Source organism: Vanessa atalanta, chromosome 2 (genome assembly GCF_905147765.1).
Source record: "Vanessa atalanta chromosome 2, ilVanAtal1.2, whole genome shotgun sequence".
Lineage (NCBI taxonomy): Eukaryota > Metazoa > Arthropoda > Insecta > Lepidoptera > Nymphalidae > Vanessa > Vanessa atalanta.
This window is the reverse complement of record NC_061872.1, coordinates 5,702,640-5,723,553: the sequence shown is the minus strand read 5'-3', so window position 1 is coordinate 5,723,553 and position 20,914 is coordinate 5,702,640. Positions and strand designations below refer to the sequence as shown.

The 20,914-nt window shown below is 31.9% G+C and overlaps 3 protein-coding genes across 17 annotated transcripts in view; 1 reads left to right on the top strand and 2 right to left on the bottom strand.

Annotated features, from left to right (window-relative positions):
- Nucleotides 1–841: 841 nt before the first annotated feature.
- LOC125075681 (transcription factor E2F7-like) lies at nucleotides 842–3,398 on the bottom strand. The gene is made up of 3 exons (XM_047687391.1): nucleotides 2,952–3,398; nucleotides 2,528–2,861; nucleotides 842–2,360 (listed from the first exon to the last, which is right to left on the bottom strand). The coding sequence occupies exons 1-3, from the start codon at nucleotides 3,137–3,139 to the stop codon at nucleotides 1,884–1,886; spliced, it is 999 nt and encodes a 332-aa protein (XP_047543347.1). The 5' UTR covers nucleotides 3,140–3,398; the 3' UTR covers nucleotides 842–1,883.
- A 380-nt stretch (nucleotides 3,399–3,778) lies between these two features.
- On the top strand, nucleotides 3,779–5,867 carry LOC125075704. The gene is made up of 4 exons (XM_047687418.1): nucleotides 3,779–3,994; nucleotides 4,066–4,268; nucleotides 5,240–5,405; nucleotides 5,681–5,867. The coding sequence occupies exons 1-4, from the start codon at nucleotides 3,916–3,918 to the stop codon at nucleotides 5,719–5,721; spliced, it is 489 nt and encodes a 162-aa protein (XP_047543374.1). The 5' UTR covers nucleotides 3,779–3,915; the 3' UTR covers nucleotides 5,722–5,867.
- A 240-nt stretch (nucleotides 5,868–6,107) lies between these two features.
- Nucleotides 6,108–20,914, bottom strand: part of LOC125075638 (TLD domain-containing protein 2) — an 89,576-nt gene continuing 74,769 nt past the window's right edge. For 14 of the 15 annotated variants that reach the window (XM_047687376.1, XM_047687373.1, XM_047687390.1 and 11 more), the window contains 5 exons: nucleotides 11,632–11,750; nucleotides 10,056–10,215; nucleotides 9,621–9,789; nucleotides 8,774–8,879; nucleotides 6,108–8,119 (listed from right to left, as the gene is read on the bottom strand). In XM_047687376.1, the coding sequence (XP_047543332.1) occupies nucleotides 7,984–8,119; nucleotides 8,774–8,879; nucleotides 9,621–9,789; nucleotides 10,056–10,215; nucleotides 11,632–11,750 (690 nt within the window). In that variant the 3' untranslated portion in view covers nucleotides 6,108–7,983. Of the gene's footprint in view, nucleotides 8,120–8,773; nucleotides 8,880–9,620; nucleotides 9,790–10,055; nucleotides 10,216–11,631; nucleotides 11,751–15,821; nucleotides 16,292–20,914 lie in introns of those variants that run through there. The other variant, XM_047687385.1, reaches the window with a different exon arrangement.

Below are 20,914 nucleotides of genomic sequence, written 5' to 3'. Positions count from 1 at the left end.
AATCGTATAATTATTTATCGTAGAATCCTATAAATATATATTTTATAACAGTAGGTATATTTCTTTTCTACTGTTATTGATAAAATTATAAAACCCTAGAATTGTGATTACTTCATGCAAACTATTTATTTTTGAACTAATCCTAAAGCCTGCACCTGATATTTGACATATCATATCTCTTTATATTTTTACTAAAGTGCACAAGTTACGCTCTCACATTGTCTAAAATAGAAGCAAAGTAACATGATTGGATTAGTCAGGCGCATGATGCAAACTCCAGCCCCTGTTCTGGAAATTTATCAAACCAGAACAAAATCTTGATAGTGACACCCCTCTCTAGAGATAAATTAATTGTAATGTTTGAGATGAATTAAAAAAATATATAATGTTTGGCAATTTTCATGAATGGAACAAAAAGAACCCTTGATTAATAAATTTGTATTCTATTGTCTTCTCTTCTTGTTCTCTTAGGTTATGTTCATATATCACCTTGAGGCGCATTTGGAAAAGTCCCACAAGCAGCTGCAGCGCTGCACCATCTAATAGATAGAATGTTTATTTAAACTTATTTTTTCAATTGAGCAGCGCAGCGCACTGCTGAATAAGCCCCTAGGATGTGTTTAAAATAAGCACCTGGGCATTTTAAATTCAAATAAATTGCAATGGTTTGATAATCCCCGTCTTCCTCAGATCTGGGTTGGCAAACTCAATAGTATAACAGCACTTAAAGGAAACTGAAAATATCAGTAACTTACTAAGTAGTTTTTAACAGTTATAAACAAAAAATAAAAAGACAAAATTAAAATCCAGTTATTTAATATTACACGTAATCTAGAACAAATATAAAATAAAAGCAACTTTGTTATATAAAATTCATTAAAATAACTACCTATCAAAGTCGACAAGTGATAAATGCATAAATTTCTTTACTTTTTGTCAAAACATCATTATATAAACTGTTAATTATGGATAAAATCACGAAAATATATACTATATAGGATAACATAGTCATAAATATTACTTATTATATACTTTAATATAGTTTTATTACATCTCAGTCCTAGGGCTCCAGGGGTACTGACTTCATATTCATATTTTAATCAGCACTTTATAATTTTAGTAACATTTATAAGATTAATAGTTTCGAGCTTTTATTAATACAATAGAGAATGACTAATATATTCGTAACATTTTGTAGAAAAGCTTTAAAATTTCAATAATTTGTTTTTGTTCTTATATTTAATTTATATTATATATATATATAGTGTAGTTATAAGTCTTATTAAATTCATTATTACATAATTCCTAAAATAAATACAAATAACATTATGTTAATTGCACTATGATGTCTGTGACAAAGATAAACCTCTGTTCTCAACAACATATCATAAAATTTATATATTATTATAATAAAGAGAATATTTCATACATTTATGTATATAATAGTCATAAGATATCCCTAATCAAATATCCCCTGGAAGACAAGTATACAACATTTGACTTATATAAAAAAACATTCAGTCAAGTCCACTTATATACACATAATTCATACTTAATTTTATTGCCAAATCATATAAACAAATGGCAAGCATGTTCTTGATACACCCATTACTGTCTAATGTGAGCCTTAACTTTGAACAGAATCTAAGTATCTTGAAAGACATCAATAATTGTCGAATTTGTTTCTTTTTTTGATTTCTTATTGTATGTTTTTGATTAATTCCATTTAATTATAAAAATAGTTTAGAGAGACTATAGTGTAATGCTATCTGTGATTTCATATTGAGTTTTATTGATTAGAATTCAAATGGGTGTACCAATGAAAACTAGGAGTATGATCTGAATATTTGTGGACATTGTGTCATAACTCCTACTAAAACAAATCACACTGTGACTCCATTGTTAATTCTATTCAGTTCCATGTCAGCAACAAGTAGAATTTCATCCCACTTATGTGACGGAGTATGAGGTGGGGTTGTTACACCGAGCTTATCCGTACTGGGTGTAGTAAATTCCAATTTCCGTTTAGACTTTCCCGCAAAAATATGACATGGTGTCATCTGTTGTTGTGTGTCTAATACTGAAAGAGGTGTGATGGGCGATAGTGTATGCAGGACTACTTTGTCTGATTTTTTCATTTTGAATGGCCCAACATACTTAAATACTGGTTTCTTTAATATTAAATTACCTGATACCTTTTCAATGAGACCAATTGAAATAAACACATTTGCAATGTCATAAAGCCTTCTGACTTTGGACTTGTGTTGCCGATCTAACTGCTCTGGGGAGAGGGTTGACTTATTTTTGCTCGATGAATCAATAAGTACACTAACAGCCATTTCTAAATTGATGAGAGTGTTCTGAAAGACATAAATAAAACATACATAAACACAAGATAAAATTGTGAACAAACTAACTTTGATTAATATAAAACAAGGAAGTACAAAGAAAAGTTCTGAAAATCTAGAAATATTAAACAAAACCTTGATTTTTCATTAAAAAAAAGTAAGCTTTTCAAGGTACTTACTGGTGGTTCAACTAAGAAAAGCATTAAAAATCTTTGAGCTAAGACTCCTAATGTCTTATGTTTAGGAGCTGGTGGCTTGGCTGCTCTACCCCTAAGGGCCTCAGATAGCCTAAGGTTTTCTCCCTGCTTTTTTAACATTTTTAAAAAAGAGTTTAATCGAGATCCACCATGCCATAAGTAAGTATTCTTTCTCTTGTGAACTGCACACTGCATGGCCTCTAAGATATTAATTATATCATACATTCTGCGTTTTTCGACTCCTAGCCTGGCTGCGGTGCTATCCAACTGTATCTCGACCGTTCCATTTCCATGTAAAGGATACAAATTGAGGAATCTAAAAAAGTACAAATATATTAATAATATACAGTCATATATATATACTCGTTTTATGCACTATTATTTGAACAGAAAGGAATGTACATACTTATCACATAATATTTGTAGGGATTTTTCTTTTCGATGCACTGTGCTCGGAGGCGGCGTGGGATATTGCAAAGCCACATTAGTTAACAACTTGAGGTTAGCCGTAGGAGATACATAACTTGTTGCATTTGTGACCTCAGTTAAGGCATATCGCTTAGGAGTAGAAGTAATGTTATCATCTTCATACATTGTGCGAGAACATTATGCAAAAAATGCTAGTGCACAAATGTTCGCGTACTTTTTGACAGCTAATGCACAAATCCAGCTGGTTTCCTCAAAAGCGTTTAAATGATGAACAGAGTTTCATGTACTATAAGTACCAACAATAATGTCAGGTTTATATCATTATAATAAACTGTATAATTTTTACATCTAAAAATTGCAATTAATAACCTAACTATAAACAACTTTGACAGTAGCAAATGCGCGCGATCTACAGAAGTAAAAAAATATGATGCGTTTCACTTTCTTTTCTTATCAGACGTCAGCGGTTAACAACAATATTATTTTTATTTAAAATTTTTATTCAAGCGAATATTGATAAGATAATTAAATATTTTATGTATTTTTATTTGTTTGTATTTACTGACATCTACCATACCTACATTACTAAGTAAAAAAATATAATTATGTTTTCAACTTAAGTTACAAACAGGTAAATAATAATGATACAACAAAATATAATTGTAATTCCAAAACATTATTGTCTAATATCTATTCTATCAACTATATTTTAATTTTACAGACGTATCTAATTACGTAATTATATAATAACATTTTTTTATTACTGTTCCAATTTATCCATTGTTTTTTTTTTTAATTGAGTTAACATTGGTTCTTTGACATAAGCATTAGCATTTTATCATTTAAGTACGTGGTTAAAAGTCGTAATAAATAATAATAGCACACGCTAGAGAAAAAAAAAAAATTAAAATAATCGAAGTGTGAAGTTTTTGGAAATAGTAATGTTTACAATTTTATTACTACTGCTATTTGTCAATTTGTCGTGTTCTTTAGAGAACAGCGAAAAATATAATTCTACAGGTTTTAGCAACAGTTTTATTATTAATCAGTAAGTATTAACTACAAATAATACACGTTTGTTTTCCTTTCAGATGGTATATTGTGTCGTTTTTGCGGTAGTCACCTTTTAAGTTCGGACAAAATTACTTCTAAACACAGTCCAACGGCTTTGTACACATTCAATGATACATTATTTAATAGAAATGAAGTATTAGTGCAGCTATTATCGAAAGACGGTTTTTTGCAAATTCCTGTGATAACGTCGAGTCAAAGTACTTGCGTTGGACAAGAAGAGGTAACTCAAACTATTTTTATTCCTTAGTAAAATTATACATTACTTTATACTGTATGCTCTCGAAACAAGTGTTTAATAAATATGTCTGGCACATGCATGTATCCTCACAATGACTTCCTTTATCAGCAAGCACAAGATGAATTCCTAACACAAATTAAGCACATATAGTTTTAGTGGTGTTTGTCGGAGTTTTTAAGAAAAAGATTTAAAATCAAATAACTAAAATTTAGTATACTGGTTTGGAAACAGTAGTTTAAGTTTGTGTGTCACCAGCCAGCAAAGATTCAGCCTTTTCTGTTACATGAAAGTTTTTTGCAAATTCCTGTGATAACGTTGAGTCAAAGTACTTGAGTTGGACAAGTACTTTAAGTTTAAGTTTATGTGTTACCAGCCGACAAAGATTCAGTCTTTTCTGTTACATGAAAGTTTTTTGCAAATTCCTGTGATAACGTCGAGTCAAAGTACTACAGTTGGACGACTACTTTAAGTTTAAGTTTGTGTGTCACCAGCCGGCAAAGATTCAGCCTTTTCTGCTACGTGAAACTGGTTTAAAATTCAGTCGTAACATTTAATAGTACAAAAATTTAAAGTAAAAAAAAAATATATAACATTTTATCTTCTTTTTCCATGATCAGTTATACAATGCAAAAAAATAGTGACCCGCTCCAGCTTTACCACAGTGATTTCGATTTTTATAGAAAATATAATTATATAAATATAATTTATACCCTTAATACCCTATATTGTATACCACTGAGAAATAGTGTAGCTTTCTAGCAGTGAAAGAATTTTTAGAATTGGGTCATTAGTTCTGGAGAAATAAAAAATAGTAAACCTTACAACTTGTTTGTAACAAATAAATTTTACCTTTTAATAATATAAGTACCTGATAAAAGATTGGATAAATTCAATAAAAACATTATGTTAAAAGTCTCCCTAAAAAATTTATAGGTTATTTACTTAAATTCCAGTGGGAAGAGAAAGAAATATGGTTTCCAGGATATACTTGGAAACCATGTTTCTGTCCTGAATGTGGGATTTTAATTGGCTGGATGTTTGAACATCATAACCCAAAAATAGTTGAAGCTCATGACCAATTCTTTGGCCTTATATTGGGCAATCTGATTAGTGAAAATTGTAATTATTCTATTTATTTAATGGGTTAATGTGGAGTGATTTGTGATTGTCTGCACTTATTTGTCTGGTCGATAAATAAATATAATTTTATTATTTTTGCTTATCTTAAGGATGATTTAAATATATTTGGTAGTCAATTTGATAAAGTAGATTTTCTTTGATTATACTTTATTGCATTGCCTCATGGATTGTCTAACAACATTACAGCTTAATTGGGTTTAAGTGTATTTAAATTTAAGAATACAATTTTTCAACAATTTCAATAACATTTTCAGTTACAAATTCCCTCATTAAATACCCAAACAGTTTTTTATAAATATGGATGTCAAAGATTTATGCGATGAAGATAGAGAGTTCTTAGAAAAATGTGAAGAAGAATTTAAAGACAGGTTTACTGAAAAAGATGAGGAATTCATGAAAGTCTTCAGCAAAGAACCATCTACACCACCAATATTGGAGAAATGGTGGTCGCCTTTCAATTCTGGCCGTAGAAATGAGCGTCGCCACAACAGACAGTACTATCCTTATCAACGTGTTAATAGAGATTATCAAAGCAGAAGTAACTCAGACCACAGGAGATACAATGACTATAACAACTCACATGAACCCCATCGATCAAGACATTCTAACTATTAACAGTATTAGGTGACGGTTGTGTTTCATACATAAAATACATAGTTTGGTAAAGTAAAAGTCGTTTTATTTTCATCAAAAGAATATATTCTCATGTTATTATGGCTTGATTTACATTTTAACAACTTAAAAATTACATAATATATCACCAGAAATCAATACAGCTACAGCATCAATCGAATAACTGAAATTACAACAGAATTAATAAATATTAAATATCTCACTGCTACTCAACAAGTCATTAGTGAATATATTCGTAATATTAAATTACGCCAATAAATATTATCTGAAAACTAATTTCTTCTACAACTTCCCGATGACAAACGATAACAATATACGTTGCGTGGACAGATAGTTGCACTCGCGACACGTTCGTGCTAACGGTACCTTTTACTTCGTTTCTACTGTCGACAATTACATGAATACATTGCGAATTTATTCACAAAAATATATCTGATAGTAATCTCATATAGCAATTATACCGTGTACATATATTATAAGAAAATCGAGGATTATTTAAACACCGTCTATAATTTGAATGCGATAACAACCTATACACGCTCTGCCTAGCAACTAAACGATACAAGCTAGAAGTAGTCGTAACTGAGACGTATGTTTTATTATCGAGTAATTATGACAATAAGTTATTTATCTCTGCAATATATCGATCTATATTATCAAATATCATGCACATGGACTGGCCATTGGATGCCTTCTCATCGAGCGTCGGGCTGGCGCCCCGCCCGCCCACGTTGAGCCGGGCCGGCCGGCGGTATTGCACATGTGTCGGGGTCGGCCCGGCCTGCGCTCAACGTTCGCGAGCGGCTCTCAACAGCGACCGGCGTTGTTTATCACGTAATATACTAAAATATAATTAATAAATAACATTACACGACCAGATAAAATCTGAGTAACATCATGCTAAGTGACACAATTACTAAGCACAATGACGATTACATTCATCAAGCTCTAAGAAAGCTATGTTATAATTTTTACTAATTAATTTTATATTGAATCGGCTACTCATTTCGGTACTGAAGCATTACATCGTAAAATATTTATGTTTTGTTTATTTAACAAATATATCTGCAATATATCGAACGTACTCTCCTAACGTACATTCTTACTAAGGAATATTGTGATTTTAATCATTAATAAAATTTGTAATCGAATGGGTTACAAGTTACAACTAAAAGTTACAATATTAGTCATTAATAATTACACTTCAATATGACAATAAAATGCTACCATATTAATGAAATCACAGTGAAAGTAATATAAATTATGCTCACTAACTTAAAATTAAGACTAAAATACATGACAACGAATATTTGAAACTAAATGAAAGCTGTAAATGATATTATTTATACTGATGGTGTCACCAAACAGGTTATATAATTAGTACGTCAATTGCCATCTACGCTCTTGGCAAGCTTTATCAGCACGTTTAATTTCATCCACGGTCTATGTTACAACAACATCGACAAACGCTTGCGCAACACCAATAGAGGGTCGCTAAAGACAATAATTCTTTCGTTAAATATAAATCTCTACGTAACATTGATTTTAAATTTCCTTAACAACAATGCACAGTAATAATTGAATTGACACGTAATCGTTATCGGACAGCCTTCGCGGACCTCGCGGACCTCGCGGACCTCGCGAACACTCGAACGACAATTGACTAGGTTTTATGCACTCGCCCTCGCCGGAGGTCGATCCGAACGCGCCTCTAAATTCGCAGAGAATGAAAACATTGGTCGGGTTTCAGTACGTTTGACTAGAAATGCGCGACGGCCGCTCGAGTCGACGCGAGTACAAAATAATCAGACTCGACCGTATCAAAGTTGAACAGACTGACTTGTAAAAGTGTCAAATCTTCGTAGCAAATTTCATAAGATAGTCTAAAGCTTATCGATGCGAAGGAGGGGGCGGCTGCGGGCGCTCAGATGAAGGTCCAGCACTCCATGATCTTGACGATGAAGTCCTCGCGCGTGGTGAGCGGCTCGTTGCCGTACGTCGTGCAGCGCTGCGTGCGGCCCAGGTACAGGTCGCCGTCCAGCCACAGCCCGAACTTGCCGCTGGGGTGCACGGGAACGTCAATCGTTAATCAAGCAATGCAAAGCACTGAATAAACTTATTCTTCCACACCACATACCAATATTGACTTGATAAACGAAATTAAACTTTTTTTATGCATCTTAACCGATGATTCCGGAGCACTTGTGCTCAGCGAAGGAAGTCATCGGGACGAAACCAGCTTAAGTCTAATTTAAATAAAATTCTGTCACATGTGTATCCACCAAAAAAAAATTGGAACAGCGTGATAAAATTAGCTCCAAACGTCCTCAAAGGGTTGGAAACCTTAGTCCCTTACATGCTGTTCATTTACTTTTTATTAAAATTTCTAACAAAATATTCTGAGGTTCATTAATAGGGATATGATGGGCACATTACTGCATCCTGCTTCATACGGTACCTTCGAAAGTACACAACTAACTATTGAACGGCCGATCCCAATTGTTAACGCAATTATGTTATAATGATCGATAACATTTAATAGGAGAATGATTATAATCTAACGCTGGTTCCCATACATGGATCGCGGAGGTCAACTCGCTATCAATCTTTGTAAAACGAGTGATCACTCAGAAGTAATCTATAGTTATAAGGAAACAAACCTCGGAAATAGATTGAGAAAATAAAACTAAACTAAAAGATTAAATACTACTTACTCTCCAGCGCCGATAGAAATGTTATCGTTACTTCCGCGAATGAAGTACATGTTATCTCCAGTCCAGCCCCAATACTTGAATTTAGTCTTGACCAATTCTGTTTCATCTGAAATTTAATGTCAACTTAATAACGTAATTCTGAAAAGACATATTTCCAAATATGAAAACATCAATAAAAATAGTTATTTTTTTTTCATTGGAAAATCATAACATACTTGTCATCGTCATAATAATCTATACATAATTAAAAAAATAACAATTATAAACGCAAGTATAAGGAAGTGTTTATATTAAGGATAAAAATAAATTAAATTATGAAACAAAACTCTCAACAACAAACAAGACTATTTTCTGTTTGACCAAGTATGTTGACGAGTTCATATATATCAGTTAGACGAAGACTTTTCAATTCGGCTATGTATTTCATAGAGCGCGTATAAAACTTTACACTTAGATTCTAATCAACCATGGATGTGACACACTTATCATAAGATGACATAATACTGTTGGATAGAGAATGTAGTAGCCCTTCATTAAATTAAAAAAAACAATGAAATAACCAATGAGGTTATATTTATGACCCTTCTAGTACCTGCCAACTTCATAGTATTACTAGAAAATTAGGTAACCTTTACTTTTTCAATCCCTCGTGCAAGTCTTTTGACAAATGCTCGATTTTATAACAGAATAACGCTTCCAGGATCCCGAATTCCATGATCAGATTTTATTGAAAGAAAAATCCTTTAAATATTACTGGCCCAATCGCGATTCGACTAGGACCCCATAACGGATAGCCTAGACCGACGAGGCAGTGGAACACGCAACAAGATTTTATCTGAATAGTTACCGTCTTTGTCGTCCTTGATCTCATCCTTGTCTTCCTTCTGGCCGTCGTCAGGCGATGGTTGCGAGCGACGGCGCTCCTCGACGCGCTGGAACGAGAACAGCAGCGACTCGCCCGTGCCGTAGAAATGTTCGGAAGGCCTGAAGGCGCAGGATGTCAGCGCTCCGAATACCTGCAATGAGAGTGTTGTTATCATTTGTCGGCAACTGAATGTATACAGGAATGTTAAAATAATTTTACACAACAATGAGTGGCTGAAATGTGATTTAATAACAAACAGATCACAATCAATTTAATTCGAGTCTTAATAACTCGGGGTATCGCTGCGGTACTTTTCCTAGTTTGAAAATAAAAAAAGGCCAGGAAATTAAATAACTCCACACCCAACGCGTCGGTACGTTACAGGGCAACTCGTAGATAATGTTCGTAAGCACTCACGTTGTTATCGGTGTCTTGTATGACGAGCAGCACTGGGCTGTCGACGCGCTGCATCTTGCGGTACATGGAGGCGAGCGAGAAGCCGTGCTGGCTCGTGCTGAACGCGAGAGACCACATGTAGCCCTGCGCGCGGGCCGGCAACACGCCGCATAACTTCTCTCTGTAACATTAGGAAAAAATATCATTCGCTTTCGTTCATTCTATTTATTTGAGTTTATTTAGGATATGTTTTCCTCGTCCTTTCAATTACTATCTCCATTACCAGTTATTGAAGCACATGCCACTTACGCACACGGACACACAGTCCGTACATATTCTTATGGTCTTCCTCATTTATTAAATTAAATTTTTAGTTTAATGACTTTTAGTTGTATCGACAGCCACATGAACTCTTCCATTTTAACCAATATTCTTCTTGTGAGATGACAGTGAAAAATATTTTTCATTATCTTGTTTACCGAAATCTAAACATATTAGTTATTCAGGCAGACATTAAAGCGATTTATTTAGCATACATTAAATTGTTTTTGCATTCCTGTATTTCCAATTGTTTTGAACCCTGACCATTTGCATATATTATACAGTACGTAACTAAAAATCAGATAATATTTCTGTCTCGAAATAAACAAAATAACTAACGCGATGCATTTTGAATGTAAACATTTCGTTAATGGAAGGGTCTACGTGACTGGAACGCAAGACACATTTTATCCCTATAAAAATAAATGTATTCAAGTGAATAATCGTTGTAAGTCACGATGATGACAATGAAATTAAAATCATTTAAACGATATAATGTCCGCACTGTCATGAACTTGCATGACGGAAAAACATTCTTTCAAACATGACACATATTGTATTTATTTTTATAATTTATTATTCACTAAAAAATTCAATTTTTAATAATTTTAAACAAAACTTTCACCGATTCCTCTCAAGTTGGTTTTTTTTATATCTGAATAGGTTTAACTTGGACTATCGTAAAGTAAGTGTCATATTTAAAACTTAAATTTCAAATAACTCGAAATTTAAACTACGCTACATTTTGACATTTTAATCCGCGACTTTTAAACAAAATCCATAGCCATATTCTCTCTTCTAAACGACATAAAGCGTTAGTTTTACTAAAATAAGTCTATCGTTGTCCAATACGTCTAAATTGGTATTAATATTCCATAATCTAGTAATATAGTAAATCTACTTTGATTCATTTTCAAGGAGAACGTATTAAAATTTAAAGGCAACGGACTTGATTGCCGTGAACAATATTATATTAAAAACATTTAATAATAAGCAATCTGACTTACTTTATTCAATATAAATTCAATAGATAATAACTGAAAACATTTGGTCAACATGAGCGCTTAGAAAGGAAAAGTGACGTATCATGACGTACATATGTCAAATTTTTATATGCAATGAGGAAGCATTATATTAAGCCTTAGGTATTGATCGAAAATAAAAATCTACCACAGGTTCAGAAAGAAGTACCTACCTCAGACCTGAGTAAAACCGACGAAAAAAAAGTCAAGTTTCACACTTTAATTGTAATAATATTCGTGTTTTTAACTCTCACCTATGCTCCATAGTGAATATCTCCGAGGTTCCGATGAGGTCGGGTGGCGAGAACTCCATGTCGACCGACGCGCCCGACGAGTATAGAGCGCGTCGCAATTCATCGCTCATCGACAACACCTACAACGCGACACATTTCACTTTATATATTGTAATATATTTATGAAAAATCATGAAAGGACACGTGAAAAATTAAAAAAAATATGATCTGCATTACGGTTGTGCTTCCTTTTCAAGCTGAAGCTCGACTCGACTTACACTTATATACTGTAAATTATTAATTAAAATAAAGTATGTCGTCTTGAACCGGTAGACAAGTGCACTTTCCCAAAATGAACCAGTTTCACATATATATGTATAACGATCGTTGACGTACGTCACCCCGTTCCCAGGTGAAGTTAAACAGAAACTATATAGCGACGATATATTTAATTATTAATAAAGAACAACTTCAACTAGCTTTTGTATTTAAAACTGGTATGTATTCAATATCTACGAAACTGGTTAATTTGTTTGAAGTATTATGAACGATTATGAAACATTCAGTGTAAGCTATGTTTTAATTTGCACGTACATATATATTTCCTACATGTGCACCATAACTTATCATACGAAAATGATTGATGTCACTTCAATAATATAATGATCGTGTATAATGCGATTGAAATAATTTGATTAATGAACATAATAACATAACAAGTAAATGGATGAGCAATGACGCTAATGAAATGCATTCTAAATCACTACAGTTCACATTCAACATTCACTCCAAACAGAGTGACTCACGTGCGCTTGAGCACTACTTCCTCTATTATACAATAGCTAGTGTACGGGATAACAGAAAAACAGTAATTTTAAATATAAAAAAGGTTAAACCAACTAATCGCATGCCCACATTTGGATACGCAGCCTCGCTAAAATATGTGCTAAATAGATGTAATATTCACGTAACAACTTTTTTGAAGTATGTATAAAAAAAACTCACTTATGAAAGTTAATTTTAACATTTCCTGTAAATATAAAAACTTACAAATTAAGTTACAAATTAAATTCACATTCCGTTCATTTTAGTATTAAAGATTAATTTACGTATTTTAATGAATGTAATTAAATGATTTTAATATAAAATATAAATAAATATATTGTATATTTACATCGTTGAATTTAAGGTTCTTCATACATGATAGAGTCTTACCTCACAAATACAATGCACAGTTCCTCTCCGACACATCGATTGTATAGAACCTCTTTTCGCCGTTATATTTTGCGTTATTTTATCTACTCCTCTCATGTGTTTAATAACTTTACGCACAACTTTACGCATCATTTTGAATTTTATCAAATTATATTATTAAAAAAAAACTGATGAACTAATAATATTATGAAAAGAACATCTTTTTATTATTTGATATTTTTTTATAATTTTTCGTTAGTCAAGACGTCGGGCCTTATGGCTCTAACTGAAACTAGTAAATACTCTTTGATTAAAAAATATGTTCGTTTTATCTTAGCGTACCTTTATCATAATGCATTTATGATTTAGAGATATCCAAAACAATCAACTGGATTATGTTAGGATTACTCGGACTATAAAAATTCAATAAATATATTTTGTAGCTATTTATTGAAATAAAATACATCTAGAAATTCACCTGAAATATCGAATAAAATTTTAGAAACCTAAATGGCTATAAAAACTGCCTTGAATAATCGAAAAGTATTTCCTAATTTAATTATAAGAATATTACAGAATGGTCCTCTAGATATCAAGTGTTCATTTTGCCCATAGGCTAAGACTTCTCTTCTTTAATAAAGAATTGATAGCAGTTAAATGCGACCTGCACAAAGTCTTACATAGATCGCTTTCTACTCATTCCAACTGACAATTATATTTCTATCTCTCTTGAACATTGAGTCTCTCTTTTCTCTATCAACACGATGGAAGAGACAGCTCCAACTTAGACAAGCTCTTACTTAAACATATTAAACCCTCATTGTTATTATTATTCCAAATTAATCACCCTATTTTACTGACCAATATAAGACATTTTAAGAAAAGAAAATTATGTTCAAATGGAATCTAAACCGAAACACTTATACAGATATCTTTAGGCGACGAACATCCTAATTTTAGACATCCTATTTGTGTCGATAGATTTACAAGCCATTATATTACTAAGAGACACTAATTTCCTACAACGACGTTTAGTGATAGTTTTGATATATAATACTAGTTGTCGTCCGTGACTTCGTTCGCGTTTTAGGAGTTGGTCGTTTGGTTTTCGGTATAAAAACTAGCCTATGTCCTTCCTTGGATTTTAAGTTTGCTTCAAAAGAACAACAGACAGACAGAGTTAATTTCGCATTTATGATATGGACAGCAAGAAAAAGCACTAAGTGCGAGTACACGTAATTACATAAAAATAAGTCTTATTCGTTTTAACATTTCACTTGTTCACATTTTTTAAAGCAAGTTAAAATAAACCTTGAAACTATTAAGTGACGATTGGAACGTTGAATACCTACTTCATCGTTGATTTACGGTTACTTTATAATGAACTTACAATACACTGTTCAAATCGAATGTAATATATAATTAAACTCTTTAATTGTGCTACAAAGTTCTAGAGGTGTTTAATAAAATATATGTAATGTAATATCAACAACATTAAAATATCAAAGATGGACAATGAAGCGGTTTTATCAATTCCAGACAACCTTATGAGCTTAAAACGAAGTGTATTTAATAATTGCTGGTATATCTGTCTGTTTGTAAAACCACCGAATTTTAATAAATACAAAATAAGCCCTGTGATTTTTAATTGCCTATTTCATAAATTTTGCCGTATTCGTCGATGTTTATAGTAACCGCTCCACTACTTAATGTCATAGCATTATGTTATATAGCCTTATCCAATAAACGGATTATTATTTATCTAACGCAAGAAGAATTATTCAAATCGGACTTGAGAGTTCCTGAGATTAGCGCGACCAATCAACACACTCTCCAGCTTTATAAATTAAACAGGTTACTGATTCCAAAAAGTTTTTTTAATCATCAAACGATGTACTTTCAAATTGTATGTTAAAATTGATATCTACGTACGGACAGAAACATTATGACTAGTATAGACTCAGACACGCTAAAATATAGCCGCTTTGGGATTCACGTGGTCATAGTTTAATACAATTATTAATTTTATACTGTGTAGGTATATAATAATATTTAATTAAATATTTTATCATAATATGTAAACGTTACATACTCCTAAGTATTAAATAATAAGAATGTTAATATGTTAAATAAGAATATTAAATATAAAAAATCAAGGACGTTTGCTAGCTGGAAATATAATGTAAGAAACAAAAAACGCTCCCAAGATGATGACTAATAATTTACAGATAAAAAATGACATGAAATAATAAAAAAGTTCATATCTTGGAGAGTTCATAATTTATTCGATAAAAACAAACGTCTAATTCTCATATATTTATTTAATTATATTCTATTCTATTTTGGTATGAATGCAAATATATAGATACTTCCAAATATATTTCAAAATTCTTACTCGAAATAAATATACAGTCTTACCAAACTAAAGAACGTATTCTTGTTTTGAATATATTAAAAGTTAGAAATTTTCGAATAAAGAATTTTAGCGATATACTCATTTATATAATTATAAATATTAATTGTGTTGTCATCATTAAAAAATGTTACATAAATTAACATTTATTTATAATAAAAAAAGTTACAAATACCTATAATAATTAACGTTTAAATCATTTCTTATTGGAACTGTTTATTTGTAAACTTATACTTTATTTATAAGAATATCAATATTGCGTTTTCGATCATAATAAAATATAAAACGTTGCGTGTATATTTTTATTACTAACATAACATAAGTATCCACACCGAATATAATAAAACGATTGAACTAACGAAATATAACCAACCTTAAAGAACTCTGTATCATAAGTACACATGTTGTTGTGCGTGGAAGCTGATTTATAATTAAAAAATGGCTTATGTAGTGATACGCTGACGTACAATATCCACGTTATTGTTATCGAAAATCTTGGCTCATAGTTCAATGTTCACTAAATATCGATGTTCAATGAAACTTCGTCAGTTTTCGTCGTGAGCCTACTTCTCGATAGCTAACGGTAAATCGAATGCAGTCTCACCTTATCGCTGTCGAAAGCTGAAGACCTTTCCGGTGACGTAGAACCGAGCCGCACCATCTCTATCCATTTCATAGTTTGCATTTGTGTATAACAAGTTTGTAGTTTATCCACATCAAAGATCAACGTGCTACGGCACAAATTGCAACAGAACACGTGAACACATCAACAGCGCGCACATTTGCCAGCTCCGTATTTAGAATCGCCTACTATGATTACGTGGTTTCAAAACTGTTTTGTATCGAGAACTTCACTTCGCGCGTTTGCTTATAAACAACAGCCGTTTATATTCGGTGTTGCGTTGCACCGGTTTGATCACTAATGTACAATAACGGCGGAAATTGTTCAGCGTTGCAATTGCTCGATGAGTAGTCGCGCGGCGATGTAATTAACGAATTATTTTAATGTGCTGTGCGATCGACGGACGACCACAACGGAGTCGTGCTACTGGGGAACTAGCTAGAGACTAAAGAAAGGAGCGCCGTTACACCAGTCCGACCCTGCCGCAATGTTGACAAAAAAGTGTATGTATGCGTAGTCTAACGCACTTCATAATTTTAGACGATGTGCGAAATTGATTGTATGAATGCAAAGGAATCCAAAAATTAACTTACAATTTCAATCTGCTACGTTGTTTAATTCGACTGTGTTCGATATTCGACAATTATATTTGTTTTTTTTTTTTATAAATAGGTAGAGTACTTATGTAAAGAGTATCTCATGAGACTTGATATCGAAATAAAACGTAAATATGTTCAGACGAGTGGCGCTCGGCATTGGGAATGTTAATGCATTGTAGCAGCTGACCCACGCGAGCGAAGGTGACGTCGGCTCACGTATCGGTCCGGACGTGCTTGGCTGCGCGGCCACTCTCCCATTCATACGGAGCGCCCCACTTGCTATAAGTCAGTTGCATTATCGCTATGCAAAACGTATATTTTGCTCTATGTACTTCAATAATTGACTATAAGTATTTGAGTTAAACAATAAACCAATAGAATGCGTTTGTTTAAATTAAACTACAGTAGTACGCGGGTTCAAATCACTTTCATCTTTTATTAGCCAAAAAAAACAACTCTAAATAACTCTAAAATCAAAAAATACTTTTAAATGTACTTTTCCAAATTAGAGAATAAATTACAAATACAGCTTAATGACAATAATTAAAAGAATTTACGTAAAATATTCCTGCGAATTAAAAATTAGAGCCTATGAACTTAATATTTTAGTATTTTTAGATTTAGTCAGCCCGAAGACAAAAACTTCCACAATTTTTATGCGAAACGCACTCGTTAAGATTTAGAAGGACCTGCAATGTTGATCGAAGACTCAACGAGCTAAAGTTAATCTTCAAGCGGTCTACTGATGAGTAAGAACAAGATAAAGAGCGCAAATTAATATTATATAATGTTTTCTTATTAATATGACAAGCTGGAGAATTGATAAAAATATGATGTAATTAATTTTTTGCCCGGCAACACGAACAACATTTTGCACTTATTTGTGCAAACTAGTTTGCTCAGTTAAGTGCGTTATTGTTGACGGTCACAGCAGCTTGCATAAAATTATAAACGCGTCTTAAATTATGGAATGATTTTATTTCCGCAGTTCAGTTGCTTTGTTGTTACTATTAAACGAATATAAGGAGCATCTTTTTTTGTAGTAAGTTGTTTGCCAATACCTGACTGCAGGTAGATTGATCGAATCAGGTTTAGTATGTTTCTAAGTTCAAATGTAAATAGCTAAAAACGTAAGGATATAATACTAAATGTCCTACACTTTCTCCCTACGACAGACAAGTAATGATCATTTAATGTTTCTCAAACATGAAAGTTGGTTTCAAACAAATATTTACTGGAACATGTTGTTTAAAATGAATAACATGTAATATTTTATTATGGTATTTTTTAGGAAATACAAAAATAATAACAATACACTAAAAACTTACATAACTTTCTAAAACAAGCCCATTTTTATATTTTAAGACTCGAATTGTATTATTTAATTACAACGTTGTTTACTTCAGCAATTGGACCCAAACAAAAACCTTTTTGGTAGAGCATATGTCAGGACATTTTAAAAAAAATGAAGTATAGAAAAAAATATTTTATAAAAATACATATTACGTTCGTACAGTTACCGGTAATAATTGTACTACTTGAAGTAGATAAACAACAACCCGATTATTCCAGATGTAAAAAAAAAAATAACATTGTAATCATTTAGTCGGAGAAACACGATATGATTAATTAACCTATGAGTTAAAAGGTATGAAAACGTAACTGCATTGCATCCATGCATTGAGTGGATTGCGAGAGCAAATACTTTTAAACATTACATTAGAAAAAAACTTAAATAAAACGTAAGTGTTTGTAATATCATGATTAACTAACTCGATTTTATTGCGTTATTTTTTATTTATAATTGTTAGGTCGACAGGCTAACAGACTGCATAGATCCATATACATTACATTTATATATTTTTTTATGTCTATATTATCTTGCTTGCTAGCTTTTGAAATAAGAAGTTACATCAATTGTGACTGTTTTTGCACTGGCAGTAGTTATTTAGAATACGAATAAGTGATCAGTATCTAGTATTTTCAAAGCTTGCATAAATCCAAGTAATATTCTTTCGAGGAAAGTTTGACATGTTCAGGTAGGAAGACTTCACTTGTTATCACAAAGGACCGAACGCAAAGAAATCACGTCGACGGGTTGTTTAAGGTTTAGTTGCCTCACTGCTGGGCAAAACCACACTGCTCCAATGGGTTTGATACATACACGTGGCGGATTCTTATCCAACACTTGCAGGTTTCAATACGATGATTATTTACACCGCCGAACACGAGATGAATTATAATTACAAATTAAGCACACGAGTTCAATGGTGCTTGCTCCGGGTTTGAACTTGAATCATCGTTCAAGATCCACGTCTTTTCTTATATTTTTTATATAATATTGGTATAGTATTGTTATTAATAGCCCTATAAAGGCCTACTTTTAATTTTCATATTATTATATTTACAGAATTTTACGTGTTTTTAGTTCAGACTGTCTATATTTGAGCAAATATATTATAAGTTATAAATTAAAACTAATCACATAGTTGTATTGGAATGATACATAAATGATATTTATACTGATTGCATTAACATAAATAAAAATTCCGTAAATAGAAAACAAACAGCGGAATTATCCCAGAAAGAAGGACAAGGCTGCGTCTCTATATCAAATTGATTTCTATATAATCGGTTCTTAAGGTCTTTAAAAGGGCGATGTAGATACATTGAAAATATTTTATGTTTACATAATCGAATATTTAAATGATCGATAAAACGTTTCACGTGGGCGATCGTTTCGTGATACGTAATAGATTAATTTACAATCTTTTGATAAATGACAAAAGATTTATTGATTCACCGCTCTGATGTTTCGATAGTAAGAGATATAGAGCCTTCGCTCTATGTTTACTATGTGTCTATTGGCGATAATAGATCGGGCTATTTTTAACAAATATAATTATCTTGTATTCGGAGATCTTGATATCGTATCAACTAAATTCCCTAAATCAATTAATGTTACTGAACAAAATATATCCATAATATTTGATCAATATTTTATTAAAAAATTATCTAAGGCAAATATTGCAAGTTTATATTCTGCAATACCGTTTGATTTCTTTACAATACAAGCGTTCATATTGGTCTCAATAAATTGACAATAGAAAATCGGATATTCAGCATCTACGTGATTATCAAGCGGAAACGACATATTCAACGCGGGCCCGAGCCATGCCGGCGCCCTACGCAAATAACTATAATGCCGTGACTTTTATAGAAAATATATATATAAAAATAAATAATTTATTAATAATTGTATACGCATTTGGATAATTCCAGAAAAAAAACATACGTAATGCGAAATTTTGTATCGCCCAATAAAAAGATAGTAGTATTAAGTTTAAGACAAATGGTAAATTTTAATTAAAATAAATCTTAAAACTGTCAGAATAAACTGCCACCTATACCTCCTTGATCTTTGACTAGAAGTCACGTCAGTCAAAAAACACTAGTTTTGACAACGATATTTATTTGATTTTTTCTTAGGTAAGTGTTATTTATATATAAACAAAGAAATAAATATCCTATACACTAAGTTTCGTCCGAACCCGTTCATTGATTCTTTAGGTCTGACAAGATTCAGACATAAATCCGAACTTATTAACCTAAGTTATAATAGTAATTCTAAAATTAAAAAAATAATTACTAGAAAATATTCTCATTTATAAATGAGAATATTTAAAATTTGCTTATAAATTTAATTGTAAAGAATTGCGTATAACAACACGTTGATTATTCATATTATCAACAATTAAACTAATTAGCCATTAGTTGTGTAATGTTTTAAAATTTTATCGAAATAGATTTTTCCATTAAAATTCTAACTATGATCGATTACATTTATATAATACAAGCTACCTGTCTTCGCACCGGTAAATTACGATATTGCCCACTGACAATTATTTAAATAATAACATTAATCAATACATACAAAAACGGTATCTGAGACTATTTCAAACTCAAACTCAAATTCCTTTATTCAATATAGAAGTATTACACTTTCTTATTGATGGTCAAATTAAACACTACCACCGGATCGAAAAAGAAAACACCCTGACCTGAGAAGAACCGGCGAAAGAAACTCAGCGGGACTTTTTTTTTTACGTCAATTTCTAATCTCCCTTACTGATAAATACATCTAAACGGACGCCATACATGTTTCTTCTAATATATTGTAATGCTTATAATTCAAAACTTATATTACTTATTTTCTTAAACTGCAATATTTAAACGCAATTTTAATTAACAGAAACAAGCTGAAGCCTCAATGTTTCATGTATGTATGTATTTCGATACAAATTAAAACCGTGCGATAAATGTGCTGATTCGGTAAGTTTTATCGTTTACTTAATCTCATTTTTGAAACATAAAAACCCATAGTATATGTTTATAGTTATCTGTGAAAGATATAGAATACAAAGTTTTCGTTAAAGCGTTCGCATAGATCGTTCAGAAAGCGTCCAAACAAACAAA

Coding starts and splice junctions, on each gene's coding strand:
- LOC125075681 (XM_047687391.1), bottom strand. CDS start 3,139: ATGTATGAAGATGATAACATTACTTCTACTCCTAAGCGATATGCCTTA. Junction 2,862..2,951: donor CTACAAATATTATGTGATAA/GTATGTACATTC, acceptor GTACTTTTTTAG/ATTCCTCAATTTGTATCCTT. Junction 2,361..2,527: donor TTTTCTTAGTTGAACCACCA/GTAAGTACCTTG, acceptor TATGTCTTTCAG/AACACTCTCATCAATTTAGA.
- LOC125075704 (XM_047687418.1), top strand. CDS start 3,916: ATGTTTACAATTTTATTACTACTGCTATTTGTCAATTTGTCGTGTTCT. Junction 3,995..4,065: donor CGAAAAATATAATTCTACAG/GTTTTAGCAACA, acceptor TTTTCCTTTCAG/ATGGTATATTGTGTCGTTTT. Junction 4,269..5,239: donor CTTGCGTTGGACAAGAAGAG/GTAACTCAAACT, acceptor CTTAAATTCCAG/TGGGAAGAGAAAGAAATATG.